Source organism: Lathamus discolor, chromosome 3, assembly GCF_037157495.1.
Source record: "Lathamus discolor isolate bLatDis1 chromosome 3, bLatDis1.hap1, whole genome shotgun sequence".
Classification (NCBI taxonomy): Eukaryota; Metazoa; Chordata; class Aves; order Psittaciformes; family Psittacidae; genus Lathamus; species Lathamus discolor.
In genome coordinates this window covers 7,332,534-7,353,711 of record NC_088886.1, presented here as the reverse complement: position 1 = coordinate 7,353,711, position 21,178 = coordinate 7,332,534, and the positions used below count along the sequence as shown (strand labels likewise).

Genomic DNA, 21,178 nt, shown 5'->3' with positions numbered 1-21,178 from the left:
AGGAGGAGGGCCGGGAGGGGCGGGGGCTTCACGCCCCGCGGGCGCTCACCCCGCCCCGTCGCTCCGGGCTCGCCCTGGGTTGGCGCAGCGCTGCCGGCGGTGCGGCGGCCGGAGCGGAGCGGAGCGGAGTGGGCACAGGGGCTCCGCCGCCATCATGGTCCGTCGCCGGGTGTTCGTGGTGGGCGTTGGCATGACCAAGGTACGGGGCTGCCTGCGCCGTCCCCGCTGAGGCGGAGCGGGGGGGCACGGCGGGGCCCGGCGGCGCTGGCTGTGCCGCTGTGTGCGTGTGTCGGGGGGGTCGGCCCCGGCAGATCTGCTCCGCTTCGGGCGTCCCCTGTGGTGTACGGCGCCGGCCTGGGCCTGCGGGTCGGGCCTGGGCCACAGCGGCTCCGTGCAGAGTTCACCTTCGGCTGGTGAGAGCTGAGCCACCGGCCAAGTTAAACATCGAGAAGCTCAGCTGCGAGAGCCCGTGAACAGATCTGTAGCGGGCAGGGTGGGTGCCCTGTCACCGCAGCCTCTGGCCAAGGGCTTGGCCCAGTGTTTTGGAGGGCTCCGGGGGAGCTGGCAGCAGCAGAGCAGGTGCCGTGCAGATGTGGTGGTGGGGACTGGCACCAAATCTGGCCATTCGGTGGCCAACAGAGCACACACAGCGTGGCTCCGCTACAGCTGCCTGAGAGGAGGCCGCAGTGAGGTGGAAGTCGGTCTCTTCTCCCAGGTATCCACTAACAGGATAAGAAGAAATGGCCCCAGGTTGCACCAGGGGAGGTTTAGATTGGATGTGAAGAGAAATTCCTTCCCCAAAGGGTGCTGAGGCGTTGGAACAGGCTGCCCAGGGCAGGGCTGCAGTCACCGTCCCTGGAGGTATTGGAAAGACATTAGAGACATGGTTTAGTGGTGATAAACTCTCATATATTGCTTACACTCACTTGTGATATGCTCAAGGAGGGAACAGGAGTGTGGAACAGACAACTAAAACTTGTCAGACACCAAACTGCATCTTAGCTATTCTATCATGAAGTCCTGTAGAATAGTTTGGGTTGGAAAGGACCTCAAGATCATCCAGTTCCAATCCCCCTGCCATGGGCAGGGGCACCTCGCACTAAACTATGTCACCCAAGGCTCTGTCCAGCCTGGCCTTGAACACCGCCAGGGATGGAGCACTCACAGCTTCCCTGGGCAACCCATTCCAGTGCCTCACCACCCTAACAGGAAAGAACTTCTTCCTTATATCCAATCTGTATCCTTTCTCCTTTTTAATCTTAATGATGTAATGTCTTCTAAAGGTGAGTATACCTTCTCAAAACAACCGTCTGTGCTGCCTGCATGTGTCACTGTCAGGCCCACAGACCGTGCCTTGCATTTTTATAAGTGGATCATCATCTCGGTTACCAGCTTAGTGAGAAATTGTCAGTACTCTTTTCCCCTCTTCATTAGCCCGGATAGCGCCAATTGCTCTTACAGACTTCTGCAGCCATCAATTCACTGACTGATTTTCCTTGTGACCTTCAGTACAAAGGTTCTCTGTCTAAATTAAGGAAATGAGGCACTACAGAAAGTACAGCTAAGTGTCGTGAACGGCTGGAGCTGGTGGTGAGTGTCAGGAGTTAGCATATTACCTTTTACTACACTTGATCTTAGCCAAAAGGCCGAGCACAGTGAAGGTCGAATAATGCATAGAACTACAGGTTGTTAGTATGAGGTGGGGTATTTTAGCAGTGACACCTTTTGTGAATGATGTAAAAATGCACAACATATGTTTGTTGGTGGTTTCTAATGAGTTATACTACAAAGAAAACAGAAATACCACCTCTCTGGGGAGAGGTAAGGTGTGACAGGATTTGTAACAAAGGGGAATAAGGCTCAGGAAAGCGAGGCTTTATACAGAATTAAGTTCCACACAAAACCCAAGCATTTTCTTGTTACAAAGAGGAGGATAACAAAATAAAGTGGAAGGGAAATACTTATCAAAGCCTTAGTGAAGATTATGTCTTGTGTTACAATGAATCAGTGAGGATGACAGTTATTCTCTGTCCTACCCAGAGGCTTTGGACACGGTTACTGTATGTCTCCATTTAAATCATGGATCTTTAACACTGAGCAAAGATGGTCCTGAGTACTGTTTTCTGTTGTTAGCCATCACAGGCTAACAACAGGGCCTGTATGTAGCACTTGGGAATTGAGCAGGTTTTGTGCATGTGCTTTTGGGTCAATTAAATGAAATTGTTTGCATTATTTAAAGCTGATTGTTCACAAACCTATTTCTAAGTTAAATATAAAGCTTTAAATATACCATTTGGAGCAAAAGAGCTATTAAATCTCACTGTCATTTGTTCTTGTTCGGTTTCTTGTTTGTTTTCCTTGTTTTTTCTCATCAGTTTGCAAAGCCTAGTGAAAGCATGGATTATCCTGACATGGCTAAGGAGGCAGGTAATTTAATAATGAAGCATTTAGTTTGATTGCTGACACATATTTTAAGTCTGACAGTTAATATTTTTGTTATACATATGAGGGAATACTGCTGTTCCGTAAATAGATACGTATTAAAAGCAAATCTAAAACTGATAAAAAACTCACAAAATCCTTAACTGACCCATTCAATTAACTGCCTTCCCGTGCTGAAGTCAGAAGGACAGCTTAAAATTGACTGGGACATTTATTTTAAGTGTCCTATATTATTACCTATATCCTGTTGATATTCTTCAAATGTACTTTCATTGGGACAGACAATGTGCATGAACACAGATGCATGAAATTTTCTGATAGAGGAGCTTGTTCAGAGCTCAAAACACTGCAAAATTGTCTTTATGAGAATTAAGATGCAAGATTATATTAACCATCTGCATCATATAAGAGGTAATTTTTACAGCTGTCTCTTTTTCTTGTTTGTGAATGCATGAATAATACCTAGTACTCTGGGTCTGCTTGTTCTGGTTGTGAGAGATGGGTTTGGTGGGGTTTTTTTCTTCAACTTTTAACTTCTTTTCAACTCTTTAACTTCTTTTAGGCCAAAAGGCTTTAGCTGATGCTGGGATTCATTACTCAGAAGTGGAGCAAGCATGTGTGGGTTATGTTTATGGTAAGTAATGTCATTTGGTTGCGATGTGACATTTGCAGACATCTATGTAGATAAAGCTTGTCCACATCTGTGTGGATAAAGTGTGGGGGATCCCATCCATTTCAGGTTATAGTTAATTGTGTAGAACTGTCTCAGACTTTAAAAATATCTATTCTTTTTAGTGGGCAGAGATCTGTGTCTGTGTATGTATGGAGTTTACAGCTGTAGTCATGGGTATGGAAAGACTTATATAAAGTTGTATCTTGCAAATATGTTTTATGCAAGTAACTCTCAGCAAGATCAGGTTGTGTATTTATTCAGGTGGTGCAAACCTTAGGTATGACAATGTTTATGGCAGTGGACTTGAAAGTCGTTTATTCTCTGTGTGATGCTGTGTGCACACTGGAGTGGATATGCTTGTTTGTTCACTGCTCTGGACTTGCTAGGGGGTATTTGGGGGATCAAAACTGTAATGTGTCCTTGCACTTTCAGCCCAAGAACACAACAGAGGTATGTGCTTGGACTCAACTTGTAAGTGATAGATGAGATGTACTCTGTAAGAGGTTCATAACTTTTTTGTGTGGACATACATAGAAAGATAACCATGATTTAATGTACTGTATAAGATTAGTGAGAGTACATGCATTAGCGTGGCTACAGAATAATGCTTTACAGCTGAAGCAGCCAAAACCAGCACAACCCTCCAAACAGTTTTCTAGTAGACACCCTTAGCGGAAGCTTTTAACTTTCAGTTACTGCTTAATGTAGTGAAAGGAGATGGTGTTAAGTGACTGGTTTGAACCTTTTCTTGCCACTCCAGTACATAGATGCCTGGTATATTTCTCAAAGCAGTCAGATTTCTATTATAGGAAATTTGTTTCCATTCCAGAGAGTTTTCTGTTTACTTACTTCCTGTTTCTCTATTAATGACTGTATTAGGACATTAGTAGGGTCAGTCAGCTGGGATACTTCTAGCAGCTTCTAAGCCACACCTGTAAGATGTTTCTGTCCTGTCCAGTTACCTTCCATTTATTCACAGCCTGTTATCACAGAAGCAAGGCTCATTTATGTTTATAAAATATGATGATTTCCATCTTGTTTCTAAGGTTCTTGTACAGTGGGTACTTGGGAGATATTCAAGATGACAGTTCAAAAGTTCACATTTACTGTTGAAGTATTAGCATTGCACACACATGGTTGGATTTTGTTTTGCTAGTCAAGTTTGAGTATGTACCTTATTTTAATGTTGTGTCCATGCATAAAGGTGATTCGACCTGTGGACAACGGGCAATCTATCATGGTTTGGGTTTGACTGGCATTCCTATCATTAATGTTAACAACAACTGTGCTACTGGATCAACTGCTTTGTTCATGGCCAGGCAACTAGTAGAAGGAGGTGAGTTGTTTTGTTCTGGGGCTGGGTAATACATACTCTCTATTTCTATAAATACAACTTGAATGAAGAATGGAACTAGTGAATGTGTGAGTACTCCGAGTTGTAAGTGTACTATCCTCATAGGCAAAGTGGTGTTTTCTGCCTCACTCAGCTGAAAAAGTTGATCACTTACATATATGCAAATATAAGACCAAGCACTTAAAAGAGCAAGTCTATCACTAGAACATCATGTGTGCACCTAAGAGACTATGTCAGTGATGCAGTAAGATGGTGCTTATGGATAGAAGCGTTCTTTCCTGTGTCAGAAGCTGCATGAACCTTGTAAGTAGGAAGACAGGTAAGATTTTCCTGGAAGAATTGTCTGGAGTAGTGCAGAAGAAGTTGCATTATAGACACTAGACTCTGCAGGATGAAAAGGAGGAAAGAATCTGCTAAAAAGCTTGGCTTTTTCCTTCTTTTTTAACTTGAAGTTACCACCAGTATTTGACCAATGCATTTTTTGGAAGGGAGGGGAAGAGAGCAATGCCTTGTGACAGACCATGCTTTGAACTGACAGATGGGTCTCTACTTCTCTTTCTGCAGTTCCTTTGCGGACTTTGATACTTTCTTGCACTTAAGTGCTGATGTTTCTGGAATGAAAACTATAGTAACATTCTGTATGATTATTGTAGTATTTGTAGCAGAGATGTAAGTGCTTGGTCATCTATGATAATTGCTGTCAAACAGGTTGAAAGTAAACCCAACCCCTGTAGTCATCTCTCATTCTTCAGTATCAATATGTTTGTATCAGTATAATTCCCACCCCAATTTGTCTCTCCTTCAAAAATGAAGAAAGGAGGAAGAACAGCTGGTAGGTATTTATGTATATCTCTTGTTATTGAATCGTTAGTACATAATGTCATTTATCATTACATTGCGTTTTAAATAGCCACAATTTTTATCTTAAGGTTTGGCAGACTGTGTTCTGGCCCTTGGCTTTGAGAGGATGGCAAAAGGATCCCTTGCCTCAGGTGTAAGTGAAATGCTCCATACATTTCATTACATTCGTAGATTACATACACCTCCTTGTTCTCTGAGACATATGCTAATAAATACTGGTTGCTTTAAGATGTTGCTGTAGATGATTACAAAATAAGGCGTTGTTTTGATCCATAGAAACTTTTAATGAGTTTTATGATTCTGATTGCAGCTGTGATACACACATTTTGTGGAATGTTCTAGAATGAGTTTTTTGCTGGTATGTCATGCTTTTAGTATTTTGCCAATACGTTAAAGGCAGGGTAAACAGGGAATAATGAAAACACTGGATAGAATACTGAAGCACTGAGCAATTGAAATGTCTTTATCAAAAGGACACAGGAAATCAAAGAAAGAATCTGGGTCTTCTGGCTTTTTGCTTGATGCTTACTCAGTTGAGCACTTTCCCAGCAATGAATGGCTTTTGTAAACCTTTCTTACCTGCCTCTTCTTTGTTTTTACTGGAGAAGTGTCTGTGTGGGTTGTTTGTATTCTGCCTTATGGCAAGCAATATTAGAGCTCGTATGTCTGGCAAGCAATATTAGAGCCCATTTAACTACACAACTGCGAAGTTTATTATATATGCAGAGGTTTGGGTGAGAAATATTAAATTTAACAACTGATTTGGAATAAGAGTTATCTTTAACATGCTTTATGATACTTCATCTAAGCTTCCTTAAAAATACTAATACAGTGTTGATTTTATAACTTGGAACTACATTAACTGTAGGATTTTAAGCTGAGGTGAGAAGTCAAATAGGAATAGTCCTTGCCATGAATCATTGCAGTGATTATACAGTTACGTATTTTCTGCTTGTTTACTCTTTCTTTTTGTTGGGAAGTTAAGAATGCTTCAATGAATGTCACTAAGGTGCAGCATGTCCAGTGGACTTATGAAAATATCAGACCCCTCTGTTTTGCTTGAAATACATAGCACTTTTGTGGTGATCTCGTAAAGAAAAGGAAGCTATGACTTGCTTTATGACTCTTCCTCTTCTTTTTAGTTTTCAGACAGAACTAATCCAATCGACAAACATTTGGAAATTATGATAAATAAATATGGCTTAGCAAGTGCTCCAGTAGCACCTCAGATGTTTGCAAATGCTGGCAAAGAACATATGGAGAAATATGGTATGTTAAAAGACATCATTCTTTTTCATTGTCCTCTTCTAATGAAGTGAATTAAAATTTATTAGCATTTTGGTTTTTAAAACTGGTGGTATTCAGTGTCCTTTCTTTTACCCAAGTACTACAACTGCAGCAGCTACAGCTAACACATATGGGAATACATTTGGATAAAGAGTTGCCTACAGAAAAGTTGGTGATGTGTAGGCAAGCAAAACCATCAGAAGGCAAAATAAAGCTGTGATACAGAGTGTCTGGTAATCATGCTAATGAAATGGTTTGTGCTTTTGTAAGATCTGGGCAGTAAGATTGTGTAACTTCCTGCATTTTTTCCATGTGTCTTAGGATAGGGAGAGGGGCTTGAGGCTGAATTGCCTCACAAAAGCTTTTGGGTATTTCATTCAATCTATAGCACTAGGCTGCTGCCACTGCCATTTCTTACCCCCTCAGCAGACAAAGGAATTGGCTCCAAGATAACAGGCTGGTGGGTTGAGCATCTTTTATGTGCTCTGAGTTTTAGACTAGTATGTGGGAAAAGTTTAGACAGACTCCAGTATTTCACCACAGCTGTTTTGCACCGATAGGAAAATGGGCATTCAAGTTTCAGTAATACAATAGTATCTCAAATAAAATGCACTTATTTTCTGTATTTTTATGTCAGTAAGTGTTAAATACCCAAATAGGATGTCTGCTAGCTAAAACTCAGTTCTTTTTAATAGCCTTTATCTAATTTTTAGACCTGAGTTGAGTTCTAAGGAAAGCTTTGATGACAATGAGTCTCTTGTAAAGATGCTTGTAAAGGTCAAACCAATATTTAAAATGCTGTGTTAGCACCGCTTGGGTAAACAAACATTTCAGCACAGCTTTCTTTCCCCTTCCAGGGACAAATCCAGAATACTTCGCAAAAATTGCATGGAAGAATCACAGCCACTCAACTAACAACCCGTGAGTAACGTACTCTACCTCTGCACCGAACATATGTTGCTGTTAAAAACATCATGCAAAACTGAGTATTATTTTTAGAGTATATTATTTCTTAGGGAGTGAAAACTATACCGAGCATAAACTCTAGATCCAGTGCCTTACATTTTGTAAAATCAGCTCTGTATCCGCCTAACAGTGTGATATTAGTGTGTTTACTGCTAAGGGCTGTACTAAAAGATGGTGTCTGTCTGTTCTTGCCAGGTATTCCCAGTTCCAACAGAAGTACACATTAGATGAAGTTTTGCATTCTCGCAAGATTTTTGATTTCTTGACTGTCTTACAGTGTTGGTAAGGAGAGGACTTAGCATTGTGGAATAAAACTTGATGTTAAGCCAAATACGGTAGGACATCTAGTTAAATAAAAGTCTGTTTGCATGTGAATTAAAATGGACAGATTATTTGAAGTAAAACTTCTTATAAATAAAACATGTGGAATCTCTGTGCTGACAAAACACTGTCTAGGTACTTGTTCACAGCATAACGCAGTAAGCTGTAATGTATTTAGTACTTTGGGTCTCTCTTGTCATTCATAGAACCATAGAATGGTTTGGGTTGGAAAGGATCTTAAGATCATCAAGTTCCAACCCCCCTGCCATGAACAGGGATGCTTCACACTAGAACCTGTCACCCAAGGCTCTGTCCAACCTGGCCTTGAACACTTGATTCTGTATCTTTTATAAAGAACATCCACTGCTGTTAAGTGTTAATTCTTCTCTTCAGCCTTTCCTATACCCTCCTGAAAGGCTTGTTACTAATAATGTCTATAGCCAGGTAGAAGCTTTGATACTGTTTCTAAATTGAAAAAAAACCCATAAAGATTTGTTTTCATTTTGATGTCATGCTTTTTGAATGTCTGTTAAGACTATTACTTAAAGTGTCCAGCAGACAGTGATGGAATTTATAGTTTCAGTGGCATCAGCCAAAGTGTCTTTTTGCTCGTCCTTTTTGGGTTGTTTTGGTTTGCATTAAAAGATAATTCAATGGAAGATTGACATTACTAATACAGAATGCTGACATCATTATTTTTCTTCCAATCAGTCCAACATCAAATGGTGCTGCAGCTGCAGTTTTGGCTAGCGAGGAGTTTGTGGAAAGGCATGAGTTGCAGCCACAATCTGTGGAAATTCTAGCCCAGGTGATGGCTACTGATTATCCAAGCACATTTGAAGAAAACAGTTGTATGAAGATGGTAGGTTTACAGTTCTGTATTCCCTGGTACTCCTCAGTGTTGGGTTTTTTAATACCTGCAAGTCTTAATGATACTGTAGACATTTCCATGTCAGTTAGCAAACAAATTATACTCTGTGGCAAATATAAAAGTAATTTAATTTGGGCAGGTGGAAGAAGCAATGAGTATGGTTGTGGAATAATAGTCAGAACTTTATAAACAGGCTATCAAACCGCTCATTTTCAACCAGTTAGTTAAAGGCTGCTCTTAATTGAAAAGCAAGAAGGTTTCTTTATTTAAAACAATTTTACTTATGTCTGTGTAATGTTGAAATAACCTGTTGGGTATAGTCACTACCTGGTTAAGTAGAATGAAGGGAAAGACATGAACTGTGAAATCTGGATCCCACTGCAAACTGGTAGAAATAATTGGATGTAAGTCAACCATTAGAAAACCCAATAGTTTCTGCTACAGTCATGCTCTGTTTGGGTTTCAAATACAGTTCTAGTTAGATAGCTGATTGAAAAAGGCAGCAAGACAGTTTGAGGCTTTGTTTCAAGGCTGTTGGCCTGAGTCATGCAAAGGAGCAATTTAGCTTGTGAGCAAGGTTGAGAAAACAGAGGATATTTGCCAGAAAAGCTTCCACATGCCAACATCAAGACTTAGAATGTATTATTTCTTTCTATGCAATTCATACTGTATGAATATTAAACTGTGATATAAGATGCATGAAAAATAATTAGAATGCCACCTCCTACCTCAATTTCAACGTAGATAGAAACACATTTAAAATTAAGTGTAGAAATGAAATTGCTTGTAATTTTAATGTGTCTTTAATGACATTTTAAGGTACAATTTCTTCTCACTGCAGGTTGGCTATGATATGACTAAAAAAGCTGCTGAAAAGTGTTTTGAAAAAGCAGGCCTAAAACCTACAGATGTTGATGTGATCGAACTTCATGACTGTTTCTCAGTTAATGAGTTCATCACCTATGAAGCGCTGGGACTCTGTCCAGAAGGTAACAGCATCAATGGAGAGCATTGTTTTAGTAAAATAGAAAGCATTAAAAATGCCTTTGTATCTGTTCATATAATCAAAACTTTGAACTGTCTATTGGACAGTCTGTATTTGAAAGTCGTAGTGGCTGACTTCATAAGAGGGAAAAGCAAGTTAGCACTGTGGTAACATAAGGAAGACCTGCAAACTCTAGAATCACTTTAGTGTGATTTCTGAAGAAATCTACAAAGCTAATTAAAGTGTTGGGCAACTATGTGAAATCCTATGGCTAGTATGTGCAGGGGTGGCTCTTTTAAGCAAGCAGTACAAGGAAACTGAGGACTCGTGATCTTTCTTGGTGTTATGCCCCCTTTTCAGGGCCATATAGCTACCTACCCCAAGATTTCCCTCCATCTTTGTACTTCCTTTTAAGAAGATAAAAATGAGACAAGAACTGCCTGTAGAGGGCATGTTACTCATCTTCAGTGTGACTTTTCTCAAAATCTTGAAACATATTTGCTGTTGAAAAGAAAGAGTTGTTGGCAAGTTGCGAACATGCCTCTAAAGCCAAAAGGGTAACAATGCACAATCTGTCCAGATTAGTTTAATTCAGGGAAGTGAGTGTATTTACAACACATTAAATGGCAGTGGAGTGTAGTTCTTTTATGTAAGTCCAGCCATTACAATTTTCTACTGAAGAGGTTTTCTGATTTCAAATAAAGAATGCATTGAACTGCTACTTTAGCATTTGATGTATTTAAATGTATTCGTGCTTTGTATAAATGACCATCCGATGTAGTCTTTCTCTAATTTGTTTTTAATTGGGGAAAATATCATACTCTGTCACTAGGTGGTGTATTGTGTTATGTCTAAACTTCTCACTGAAGCAAGTTTGTGGAACTTTAGGAAGACTTCCTGTGTTTGTAGGTCTTACAGTATTTGCCACTGCTTGCTTTCTACTGTTATCCTTCTCATGGTTTTTATGGTATCTACAGTAAAACCAGTAAATGTTTGATGCTGTTTAAATCAGAACATTAAGCTTTTTAGATTAATTCTTTTAATTGAAGATAAAGAACAATTCTGATGCTACTTGACTGTCCAGTAAGTCTTGTGTATAGTAAATTAATAGTGCAATTCTCACCACCTTTCAGTCAGTCTGACCTTAGTAGTATGTGAAACTTATCTTGAAATAGTAGGCTCATTAGACATTAGTCTAATTAGCGATTAGTGAAATGGCATAAACCACATTGTGCAAAACTGAGCTGGTACTTGCAACTTGGTGACAACAGAATTGAAAAATCACTTAAAAGCGATTACTTTTGTAATTACTGTTTTATAGGAAAAGCATGTGACCTGATTGACAGAGGAGATAATACTTATGGAGGAAAATGGGTTATTAATCCTAGCGGTGGCTTGATTTCCAAGGGACATCCACTTGGTGCTACAGGTATGCAAAACCATGTCATTTAGTCACACCAGTTAGATACAAGATACAGCTCTTGGGCCAGCAGATGCTTCCCACTTGCATTTGTCTGTATGAAACATGCAGGCTTCATGAGACTAGAAGGAAGCTCCGGAGTTGATTCTCATTTCCAACTAAGGCAGGTTGACCGTGTAGGATTGCTCAAACCAAAAGACTTGGAGTGTGCTTTTGATCGTGAGCGCTTAATTTTATGGTGCTTTTTTCCCCCCTGTTACTAAAGCAGCTTGCAGAACAGCTTAACTTTTTGCTAAATAATTGCTCAGTAGTATAGCTCCTGCTGAATGGAGTTTGAATTTTCCCATTTTCATCCTTTAAAATTCAGATTTGGAAGATTTTTACTGCAGCTGAATAGCCTGTACCCTTGTTAGCTGTAATAAAAGCTATTTCTGTAACACTTGGATGGCAGAATATTTACCTGATGTTTACAGCGGAAGCTCGGGTATCATTTCCCAGCAACATGGGCTTTCCTTTTTCCTTTTGTTTTTTGTTTTCTTCAAACTGCTGTGCTTGCTTCCAAATGAGCAAGCATACATAATGGATGTATAAGTATATATAATGGATATATAAGCATATATAATGGATATGCAAGCATATAAAATGGATATAATGTATTTGGATTTGTGAGGATAATTCACCTTCCTTGTTTGGAAATGAGAAGCTGTTAGAAAACTGGAGAAGAGGAAACCTTGCAAAAGAACAAATCTTAATCCTAGCAGCTGGATAGCCTGCAGTTGATGGGTGGAGAGAGTATTAGGCAGCTTTGGAAGGAGAACATACTGTGTAAATGAGACTGTGGGTATCTCTAACAGGATGGGAGCATTACATCGCTAGGTTTGTGTTCAGTCTTTGTCAGTTACTCAGTGATACATGTAGAGGCAGTTACTGGTGTGCCCGTTTCTATTGCCATGGGACGGAGGAAAGAGTTAAAAAGCAGAAAATGACCATGTCTACAGGCTGTCAGCTTAATTTCACTCTAGAACAGTCTGGAGGCCGGCTGTGTGCCAGTCAGAGGTCATACAAGTCACCTTAAGTTACCAAATCATTCCAGGGCAGGTTGTACCACCGTACACATTCTCTCCTTGAGGCTGTGAGAGTGTAAATGAAACCTGTTAATTCTCCTCTCTGCCTGGAATGACAACGCTCTTTCTCTCCCTGTTTGTAATGTTTCAGTTGGCAGTGTGTACAGTGCCATGTGTAAAATAGGGATGCCTGCACAGTTACCTGGGAGAAAGGAGAGGAAGGGATGGAGGGAAGAAGAAACGTGTGATGGAACAGGATCACCGTTGCAGAAATAGCCGATAGTGAGGGGAGATGGAGGGGAAATGCCAGCTGAAAATCGGGCTGTAATGGAAAGGGATCCACCTTCATTTTGGGCCTCCCAAGAAAAGCTGTTTCTATGCACCTGGATTAACGTTCTCAAATCCTGTCTTTAGTAGTCCCTGAATGTCTTTCCAAGGAGGGGGGTTTTTGGCACATACCCATTGCGTGTTCCTTGTGTCGCTCTGTGCTCGATTCCTCAGGCCTGGCGCAGTGCGCCGAACTCTGCTGGCAGCTGCGCGGCCTGGCCGGGCGGCGGCAGGTCCCCGGGGCAAAGGTCGCGCTGCAGCACAACCTGGGCCTCGGCGGGGCCGCGGTGGTGACGCTGTACGGCATGGGCTTCCCGGGACACCGCAGGTGAGACGCCGTGCGCCTGCCCTGCCGCGGCTGGGTCCGGAGCAGACAGCGGGGCCCCGCACGGTGCTCGTCCTTCACGCTGCAGAGAGCAGGACAGCGCTCCCGAGGGCTTCAGCGCGGAGAAGAGAAGGCTCCTGAAGGGGAGGCGTTAGAGCAGCTCCAGTGCCTAAAGGGGCTGCAGGAAACCTGGAGAGGGGCTTGGGACAAGGGCCTGTAGGGACAGGACAAAGGGAATGGCTTTAAAGTGCAGAGGGGAGACTGAGCTGAGCTCTTAGGCAGAAGCTCTTCCCTGTGAGGGTGCTGAGGCGCTGGCACAGGGTGCCCAGAGAAGCTGTGGCTGCCCCATCCCTGGCAGTGCTCAAGGCCAGGTTGGACACAGGTGCTTGGAGCAAGCTGCTCCAGTGGAAGGTGTCCCTGTCACTGGATGAGCGTTAAGGTCCCTGCCAACCCAAACCAATCTGTGATTCTATTCTGTAATTGGAAACTTCAGCAGTGGGTTCAGTGGTGGTGTAAACTAAAGTCACTTTGTGCTGACCGTGCTCCCATATCTCTGTGTTTCAAAATGTATTATTTTTAGGATTACTGTTTGCCTCTGTGGAAGGAAGAGATTGCACCGTAAACTAGAAATTGCTCAGCAATTGGAACTGTTGTGTACCTGCAGCACCACAGGTGTATACAAGAGATTGTAATTTAAACAGTGTCTGTTCTTGCAGTGTGAGTTCTGAATTACTGGAAAGAGCAGACTGTCCCATAGAAATGGCTCACATGAGTTCCTGTAAGGAAGAGTCTAATGTCTGGAGAAAAAAAAAAGCTAACAAAAAACCCATCCATGAACAAACCAGGCCACATCAAAATGATTTAGTTGAAACTAAGGACTTGCCAAAAAAGGCCAGACATCCATGGGAATACACATACCCACTGTTTTCCCTGCTGCAGTGGTTACTGGTTTGGTTTCATGAAGACTTGTTTTCAGCTCTGTATTACATTGGTATTCAAAGCACTCCTTAGAATTCAGGCATGCTGCTCCTTCCGTCCTGGCTAAAGAATTTGCACTTGCAAGGTAGCACACGTCAGAGTGAGAGGAGAATGCTGCTATGAAGCTGTCTTGCAGTCTGCTCTAGTTCTGTGCCAGGATGGACTGAGAGAAGATACTTCAGAATTGTAAATACACCAAAATTTCAGGAGATGCTCTTTTAATAACCAGGCCCCTTTATGTTTTTACTTTCAACTTCGATTAGAAAGATTGAGCTATTCTTTGTGGGTATTATGGTTTTGAAGCTTGATGCCAATACTTTATATTTGCTCCAAAAATGTATCAGGTATTGGACTTCCAGATAGGAATATTCCCCTCCCAATTCACGTTTCTAATGTCTGTTTTAGATAGGCCTGTGCCATTCCTGGGAGGTGACAATGTAATCTTTGGGCTAGGTAATGAGAGAAGCAGTTGAACTTTGAAGGGCTGTAGCAGTGATTTTCTATAGTACAGTGTCAGTTGTGGCAATTCTGTCACTTTTACGAGGGCAGACCACATGGGAAAATGTGTGATACGTGTCTTCTCGTAGAGTCCCTTCAAACATGCTCACAAAACTTGGCAGTGGGAGTTGGTGCAGTTTCATGTCACAGGGTGAAAGATTTCTGTAGGGAATATACTGCTTTCCATTGCTCTGAGCATTGTCTTACAAAATGCTGTATGGAACAGAGAATCTGTTGCTCTTTGTGTACTGTTAACCTTGAGGTACTACTAGAAGTAGTGCCTTCCTATCAGGAAAAGCTTTGCATGTATAGATAATATTTCTCCTGAAAGAACTTAAAGTCTCATTTACTACAGCTCACTTCACCCTCATTGGTATGGAGATATGTTAAGTCTTTCTTAGGCACACCTCAAATCTCAGCAATACTAGTTCGATCTTGCATTAGAGAAGCTTAAAACCTTCTAATTCTCCCAAGGGTTTGGTGTGCAGGAGGCACCTGACACAAGGATTTGCACTAATGTATATAAATTGGACTTCAGAACGAAACAGCGTGGCTGATCTTTCCTGACACTTCTTATGTAATTGAGTGATGATGTGTATTGTGTAAGGGCAAAGGTGGTGGCATTTCATGAATGTTAATGAAGATACTTCATACCATGTTTTCTAAAGCAATGCACAGTCCCATCTTAATCACTGGATTAAGAGCTACCATGTAATTAGTCATTTTAGGAATAGCTGCTAAGTATGTACATCAAGGTTAATGACAGCAGGACTTGATTCTGTTTTGGATTAATCTTTGAAAGAGTTCTTTTTTGACACATTGCAGCTTTACATCCTGTTAGTACAGCCTTGGTTTATTAGCAAAATTGATGTGCCTTCTTCAGATGAGACAGTCACTACTACTGCTACCCTTGCATACTTCTACGGAGTAGCGTTAGTACCACACAAGTTGTAGCAACGTTGCTTAAGCGATTCTGTCCCTGTGACAATATCAGACCTGACCACAGCTTTGAACTGTGCTGCCAAGAGATGGTAATATCTGTAAGCTTGTTTTTCCTGCTGCTTAAATTGCCATTTCTTTGGACATATCAGTACTTCCATCTTTGGGAGCCTCTGTAGAAATGAAGAATTAGGTTTCGTGCTGTTAATTCAGGATACGTAGGGTGACTGCTCCAGAGAATCGGGAATAATGCATAGTACCTCTTGTGACAGTTGAGACCCACTTGAATTGGGAAGGAAAAGATTTGCCAAAAAAAGTATTTCTCTGAGATGGTGCGTGTGCTGCTCTCCCCTCACGCCGGCTGTAACAGTAGTATTTGCTAGTTTATCTTAAGATGGATGATCGGCTATCATTATAAGATTAGTGTCATGTCCATACATGCAAAGACATGTAGGTACTTCAAGTGATTGTCATTCAGACTATCAAGCCCATCGGATAGTAAGCTTCATGTAGATGTCATATATTTGCTCTATCCTGCTGAAGTGTTTTGGTGTGGCTGTTCTCACCGGTGTCAGAGGCCTCTTCATGATAATTTGAATATGCAGGAAATGTGATTAAAGGGATATAAATGACTGGGTTTCTCATTGCAGCACCGGCCGTATTGCGGCTGTGCCTCTCAGCGCGGAAGTGGATGGATTTAAGTCACATTTGGTCTTCAAAGAGATTGAAAAGAAGCTCCAAGAGGTATTTGACTACTTTTTTTACCTGTTGTAGTTTATGACAGGACATGTGTGAAGCCTCATGGGTATACAGTATCATCAATCACTTCCTCAGTACTCCTTACTGAAACTAATGTTACAGCTTTGAGTTCCGCTGTGCCAGAAATCTTTCTATGCTGTGCCATGATTTAAAAACGTCTTTTTTCAGCCAGTTCCTACCTGCATAAGGGTATTTCAGAAAAGGCAAGTTCAGATTGTACATGAGGAGCTTCTAGCTAAATGAGGAAATCTAGAGTTTATACTTGGTGTCTGTTGCTTGCTTTGTAAGTGTGATTAGAGGAAGAAATCCCGTTTTGTCAGGCTTGCATCAAGACAAGACTGTTAGGGCACTGGTAATTTTTTTTAGTTGATAGATTTTAATATAAATACCTGGATAGTCTTAGTTTGTGGGGTTTTGGTTTGATATTTTTGGGTGTGTTTGTTTTTTAGTAAACTGTTTAAATGAAGCCTGATAGAGGGAAATGGGGATTTCTTTTTTGTTGAAAGGGTAAAGGTTTTTAGATTACTTTATTTCATTCAAACTATGTTCAAGTTATGTTGAAGGAAATGAATCATTCACACATTACATGGTCATTCCAGGAAGGAGAGCAATTTGTCAAGAAAATTGGTGGGGTCTTTGCCTTCAAAATAAAAGATGGTCCTGGTGGGAAAGAAGCAACTTGGATAGTAGATGTGAAAAATGGCAAAGGCTCCGTAGCACTTAATGCAGGTGAGTGGTATTTTAGTATGTCATTGCAGAAAACACATCAGACTAATGACAAGAATGTAAATTCATGCTTTGTTTAAGCTGTAGTGACCTTGAGCAATAGTGGTGTAGAGCTGCCTTAACTTTAAACTTAGCTACCTTCACTTTAATCTTTTCTTATTACTGATACTTCTAATCCATGATGTTTGCACCAAGAATGAAACGTCTTTGAATTCTGTCTGTATAACTGCATGTTTTCTTAGAAGCTCCAGACAGATCTGTCAGATGACTCTTACAGGAATAACAATTAAAAGAAAACCCTAATGAAATCATTCAGATCTCAGGGCTTTTGTTGTTCTCACCTTTTGAAATTTGGGCCAGAAATGTAATTTGTTGGAGACACTGATAGAATCATAGAATGGTTTGGGTTGGAAAGGACCTTAAGATCATCCAGTTCCAACCTCACACTAAACCATGTCACCCAAGGCTCTGTCCAGCCTGAACTTGAGCACTACCAGGGATGGAGCATTCACAACTCCCCTGGGCAACCCATTCCAGTGCCTCACCACCCTCACAGTAAAGAACTTCTTCCTTATATCCAATCTAAATTTCCCCTGTTCAAGTTTTAACCTATTACCCCTTGTTCTATCGCTTCAGTCCCTAATGAAGAGTCCCTCCGCAGCATCCCTATAGGCCCCCTTCAGATACTGGAAGGCTGCTGTGAGGTCCCCACACAGCCTTCTCTTCTCCAGGCTGAACAGCCCCAACTTTCTCAGCCTGTCTTCATACGGGAGTTGCTCCAGTTCCCTGATCATCCTCGTGGTCCTCCTCTGGACTTGTTCCAGCAGTTCCAAGTCCTTTTTATGTTGAGGACACCAGAGCTGCACACAATGCTCCCAAGTGAGGAGTAGGCAATAAGCTGGTCTATCTCATCAAGTTACTTCTCTGCAGCAATAAAACTTGACTGTTTCCGAGGATTCTGTAAGATCCAAGAATTTGATGAGGTTCCCCACCACCACCCAGTCTGTGTCTTATTTATGCCTGCTTTTTTTTTTTTTTTCTAATGGAACTTGGGAGTTTATATCAGCTGTTACAGGATTGAAATCAAAGGATTGTACTTCTCTTTTATGGGTTTGTCTCATTTCTGTAGTCAGGCATCCTAGTGATACATAAAAAGCCAAGACAGTAGTTGTCAGAATTTCATATATCCATGGACCTGGATCTTAAAGCTTTTAATTAAAAACATGACAGAGGGTTTGATTTGGAATTCATTGATGTAAGTTACTGCAAAAAGAAAAGCACTGTTTTGTGTTGCATGGGCATTTTACCAAAGAGTCAATTTTCATAATGAGTGTAGGAAAACACACACGCAGGTTTCAGCCCTTTCGTATATACATCAGTATTTCTGTTGGAGCTTATGAGGATAATTTTTCAGCTTATTTCTAATAAGAATATCCTAAAAACTTTTGGACTTGAATTAATTCAGATGAGTGCTTTTAGAACGCACATGTTGTTCCCATTGATGGAGAGGGCAGGAAATGCCAGAAATGTCAGTGATGAGTATCTTCAGAGAGCATCACAGGGGAAAACACATCTCTTTGAGTTGAAATACTAGCAAATTTAGACGATTGCCAATGCTTGCAGTTAACATTCTGTCCGATTACAGGTAAATTATTATTTCTTTGCAAGGAATAAATTTGCTTAGCACACTTCAGGAAGGGCTGTCTTTCTTCAGTATTGGGATGTAGCACCTTGTCTGTGCTACAAGGCGGCACAGATGCCTCTTGGCTATCCCTTGCTGATCTTGTGAACTCTTGCTGATACTTCTATAATGGCTGCTATTGTATTTATTTGCGGTACCATTTTGCTAACTTGTAGTATCAGCAGATACTTCATAGAGTTGCAGCCTCTGTTGCTGTTTCATCTCTCAGTTTAAATCTTCATAGTCAACTCTGTCTTACAGATAAGAAGGCGGATTGTACAATTACAATGGCAGACACTGATCTGTTAGCCCTCATGACTGGCAAAATGAATCCTCAGACAGTAAGTATAGCGAAGATAAGAGGTCTGACTTGTTTGTTTTGGCTGTGTTTAAGTTGAAATCATTTAAATAAATCCCCCCTCCAAAACTGCCGTGGCAGACCTGAAGAAAGACAATTCTTGACTTCCCCTGAACAATTTGGCCAAAGTAAGATTAATCAAGAAAGACAGCATCCACTCTCTTGAAGAGGTGCATATTATCCCAGACATCATATAGGTAAACCAGAAGGGGATATTATTATTGCTTGGTTTGCAGAGAAGAGGGTGAAACTACTGTTGGCAGTGTGACTTAAGAAAGGTGGAACACTGGCCCTCTGTTTGAAGGGCTTTACAGTCATAACTGGCATTAGTTTGAGGAGTTATTGTGATGCTAAAAACCAGAAATTGAGGTGAGCATCCACTGAACGTCTATGATTATTTGGTTGGGATTTTTCATTCATCCGTGTGTCCACAGCAGCCATAGTGCACAAGTAAACCAGATGTTTGTGGCGATTTTATGTTGCTGTTCCGTACTTCTAAATTTGAAGTGCTTGGGGTAACATTCTTTTAAGTTTTTGGTCTGGTAATAACAGGAACTGACTTGTGTCTAGGAGAAATTTGAAGGTAAAGCACGTTACAGAGATGTTGTAATGTACATATAGGAAACTCGGAAGCAATCGCAAATTACATCTCCAGTTTGGGTATTCCTAGTGTGTGCGGTTCATCTTTTTACAAAGTCTGGATGAAAAACCACACATCGTTAGTGTGTGCTTCACAGACTAGATTAGCAAAATTGAGTTAATCAGTAACAGACCCAGTAATGGCTGGGGGGGGATTTGAGTAACAAATAATTTGTGGCATCTACTGTGCACTTACTGCTTTATTGCCTTCAACTGAAGTAGGGAACTTTCATTCTATGAGCTGTCATCACTGAAACACTGGGTATTCTGCCCTGCTTTGTGTACACATCCATCATTATGATAATACAAGAAACAAGCAATGCCAAGCTCATTCTCTTTAAGTGTCACAAATACAATAAGCATACAACTTCCTCGGTTTACTATTTTATCATCTAATGTCAGAAGATACATTTCTTGGTGAATGCTGGTGTCTGCTAGAACTGTTGGAGTTCCAGAACTGCAGGCTGGGACCTGCACACACATAATAGCCTATAACTATGGAGGTGCATTTGAGGTAATATGTGATATTGCATTTCATCGAATCTCTCTTTCTTTTTAGGCATTCTTTCAAGGCAAATTGAAGATCTCTGGGAACATGGGCATGGCAATGAAACTTCAGAATCTACAGCTTCAGCCAGGCAAAGCTAAACTTTGAGCTCCTTAGAGAAAACAGTTAGTACTCGATATTCTTCACAATGAACAGTAGAATGAAACTAGGCATTATCAATAACATGGTGCAGGCTGGGTTTGATTGGACCTCTCTCACCTAAATTATGTGGTTAGAGACCTTAATTCTCTTAATATATTCCATCAGTTTCTCTATGGCAAAGATTTTTAAGCTAAGCTTGAGGCACTAACTCTTACAAATGGTATATGGTGGGTATTTGTGACAATTCTGTTTTAATCGATATGAAAAGTTTTATAAACCTTAGAGCTGAATGAGGCTGCTTTACTGTTCAGCTTAGCTGGGAAGAGAGGGAGGAAGGTGATAGTTTGACATATCAATTACATTAGTTGCATATTTTTGAAGCTGTAATAATGCTTTCAGACTTCCATTCTAGCAAATTTATTGCTGCTTAAATTAACGTGGTCTTGTACAGGGGATCTGTAACAGCATTTTTTTAGAACAGGCTTTAGGAATTTGCTATAAAATCCTTTTCTTATTACTTCTTTGGAATTAAAAAAGAAACAAAATACCCAGAAGTAAGGAGGAACTAGAATGTTGCTTTGAGATGCACAGGATTTTGATACCTTCCACCTTGGACAAAAGATCAGGTTTGCCAGGAGAGCAGAGAGGGAGTATAACCAGTGTTTTACCTGCTTTCTCCTGAGAAAATCTGATGTTGATCATTCTGAAATGTAAAAGCTTTAAGTTCTGTTTTGGGAAAATGTATTCTGGTTGGAGGTTTAATAGAAAATTAAATATACTTTACTGTTCTTCTGTGTGTCTCTTCCTCAGATTTGTAAACATGGATTTCATGTTAATGCACTGAACTGACTGTTTTACACAGGTTGTCATGAAGGGTCCCTGCAGTCATCTGTTTTTAACTCCTTGGACATTGCTAGTAGATAAGCTGGTGTCTCGGTCTGGAATATACACCTCACATCCTCACACATGTGGGCCATGACTGAGGAACTTGGGCATAAACTTCCACTTCCCTGGTTTAACTAAAATCATAATAAAATGAGCTAATTCTGCGTACC

General features: G+C 40.9%; 1 protein-coding gene across 1 annotated transcript; it reads left to right on the top strand.

Annotated features, from left to right (window-relative positions):
• The first annotated feature begins 120 nt into the window (after nt 1-120).
• Nucleotides 121-20,911, top strand: SCP2 (sterol carrier protein 2). The gene is made up of 16 exons (XM_065673322.1): nt 121-199; nt 2,376-2,427; nt 3,005-3,076; nt 4,320-4,451; nt 5,399-5,463; nt 6,473-6,599; nt 7,475-7,538; nt 7,779-7,865; nt 8,616-8,766; nt 9,617-9,764; nt 11,082-11,189; nt 12,746-12,899; nt 15,962-16,055; nt 16,670-16,799; nt 18,739-18,818; nt 20,034-20,911. Exons 1-16 carry the CDS (start codon nt 155-157, stop codon nt 20,127-20,129), a joined length of 1,605 nt encoding a protein of 534 aa, XP_065529394.1. The 5' UTR covers nt 121-154; the 3' UTR covers nt 20,130-20,911.
• The last annotated feature ends 267 nt before the right edge of the window (nt 20,912-21,178 follow it).

What these genes read in the sequence shown, in the direction of transcription:
- SCP2 (XM_065673322.1), top strand. Translation starts at nt 155, where the DNA reads ATGGTCCGTCGCCGGGTGTTCGTGGTGGGCGTTGGCATGACCAAG. An exon ending in ATGTGTGGGTTATGTTTATG is followed by an intron (nt 3,077 to 4,319) that starts GTAAGTAATGTC and finishes CCATGCATAAAG; the next exon opens with GTGATTCGACCTGTGGACAA. An exon ending in CAGGCAACTAGTAGAAGGAG is followed by an intron (nt 4,452 to 5,398) that starts GTGAGTTGTTTT and finishes TTTTATCTTAAG; the next exon opens with GTTTGGCAGACTGTGTTCTG.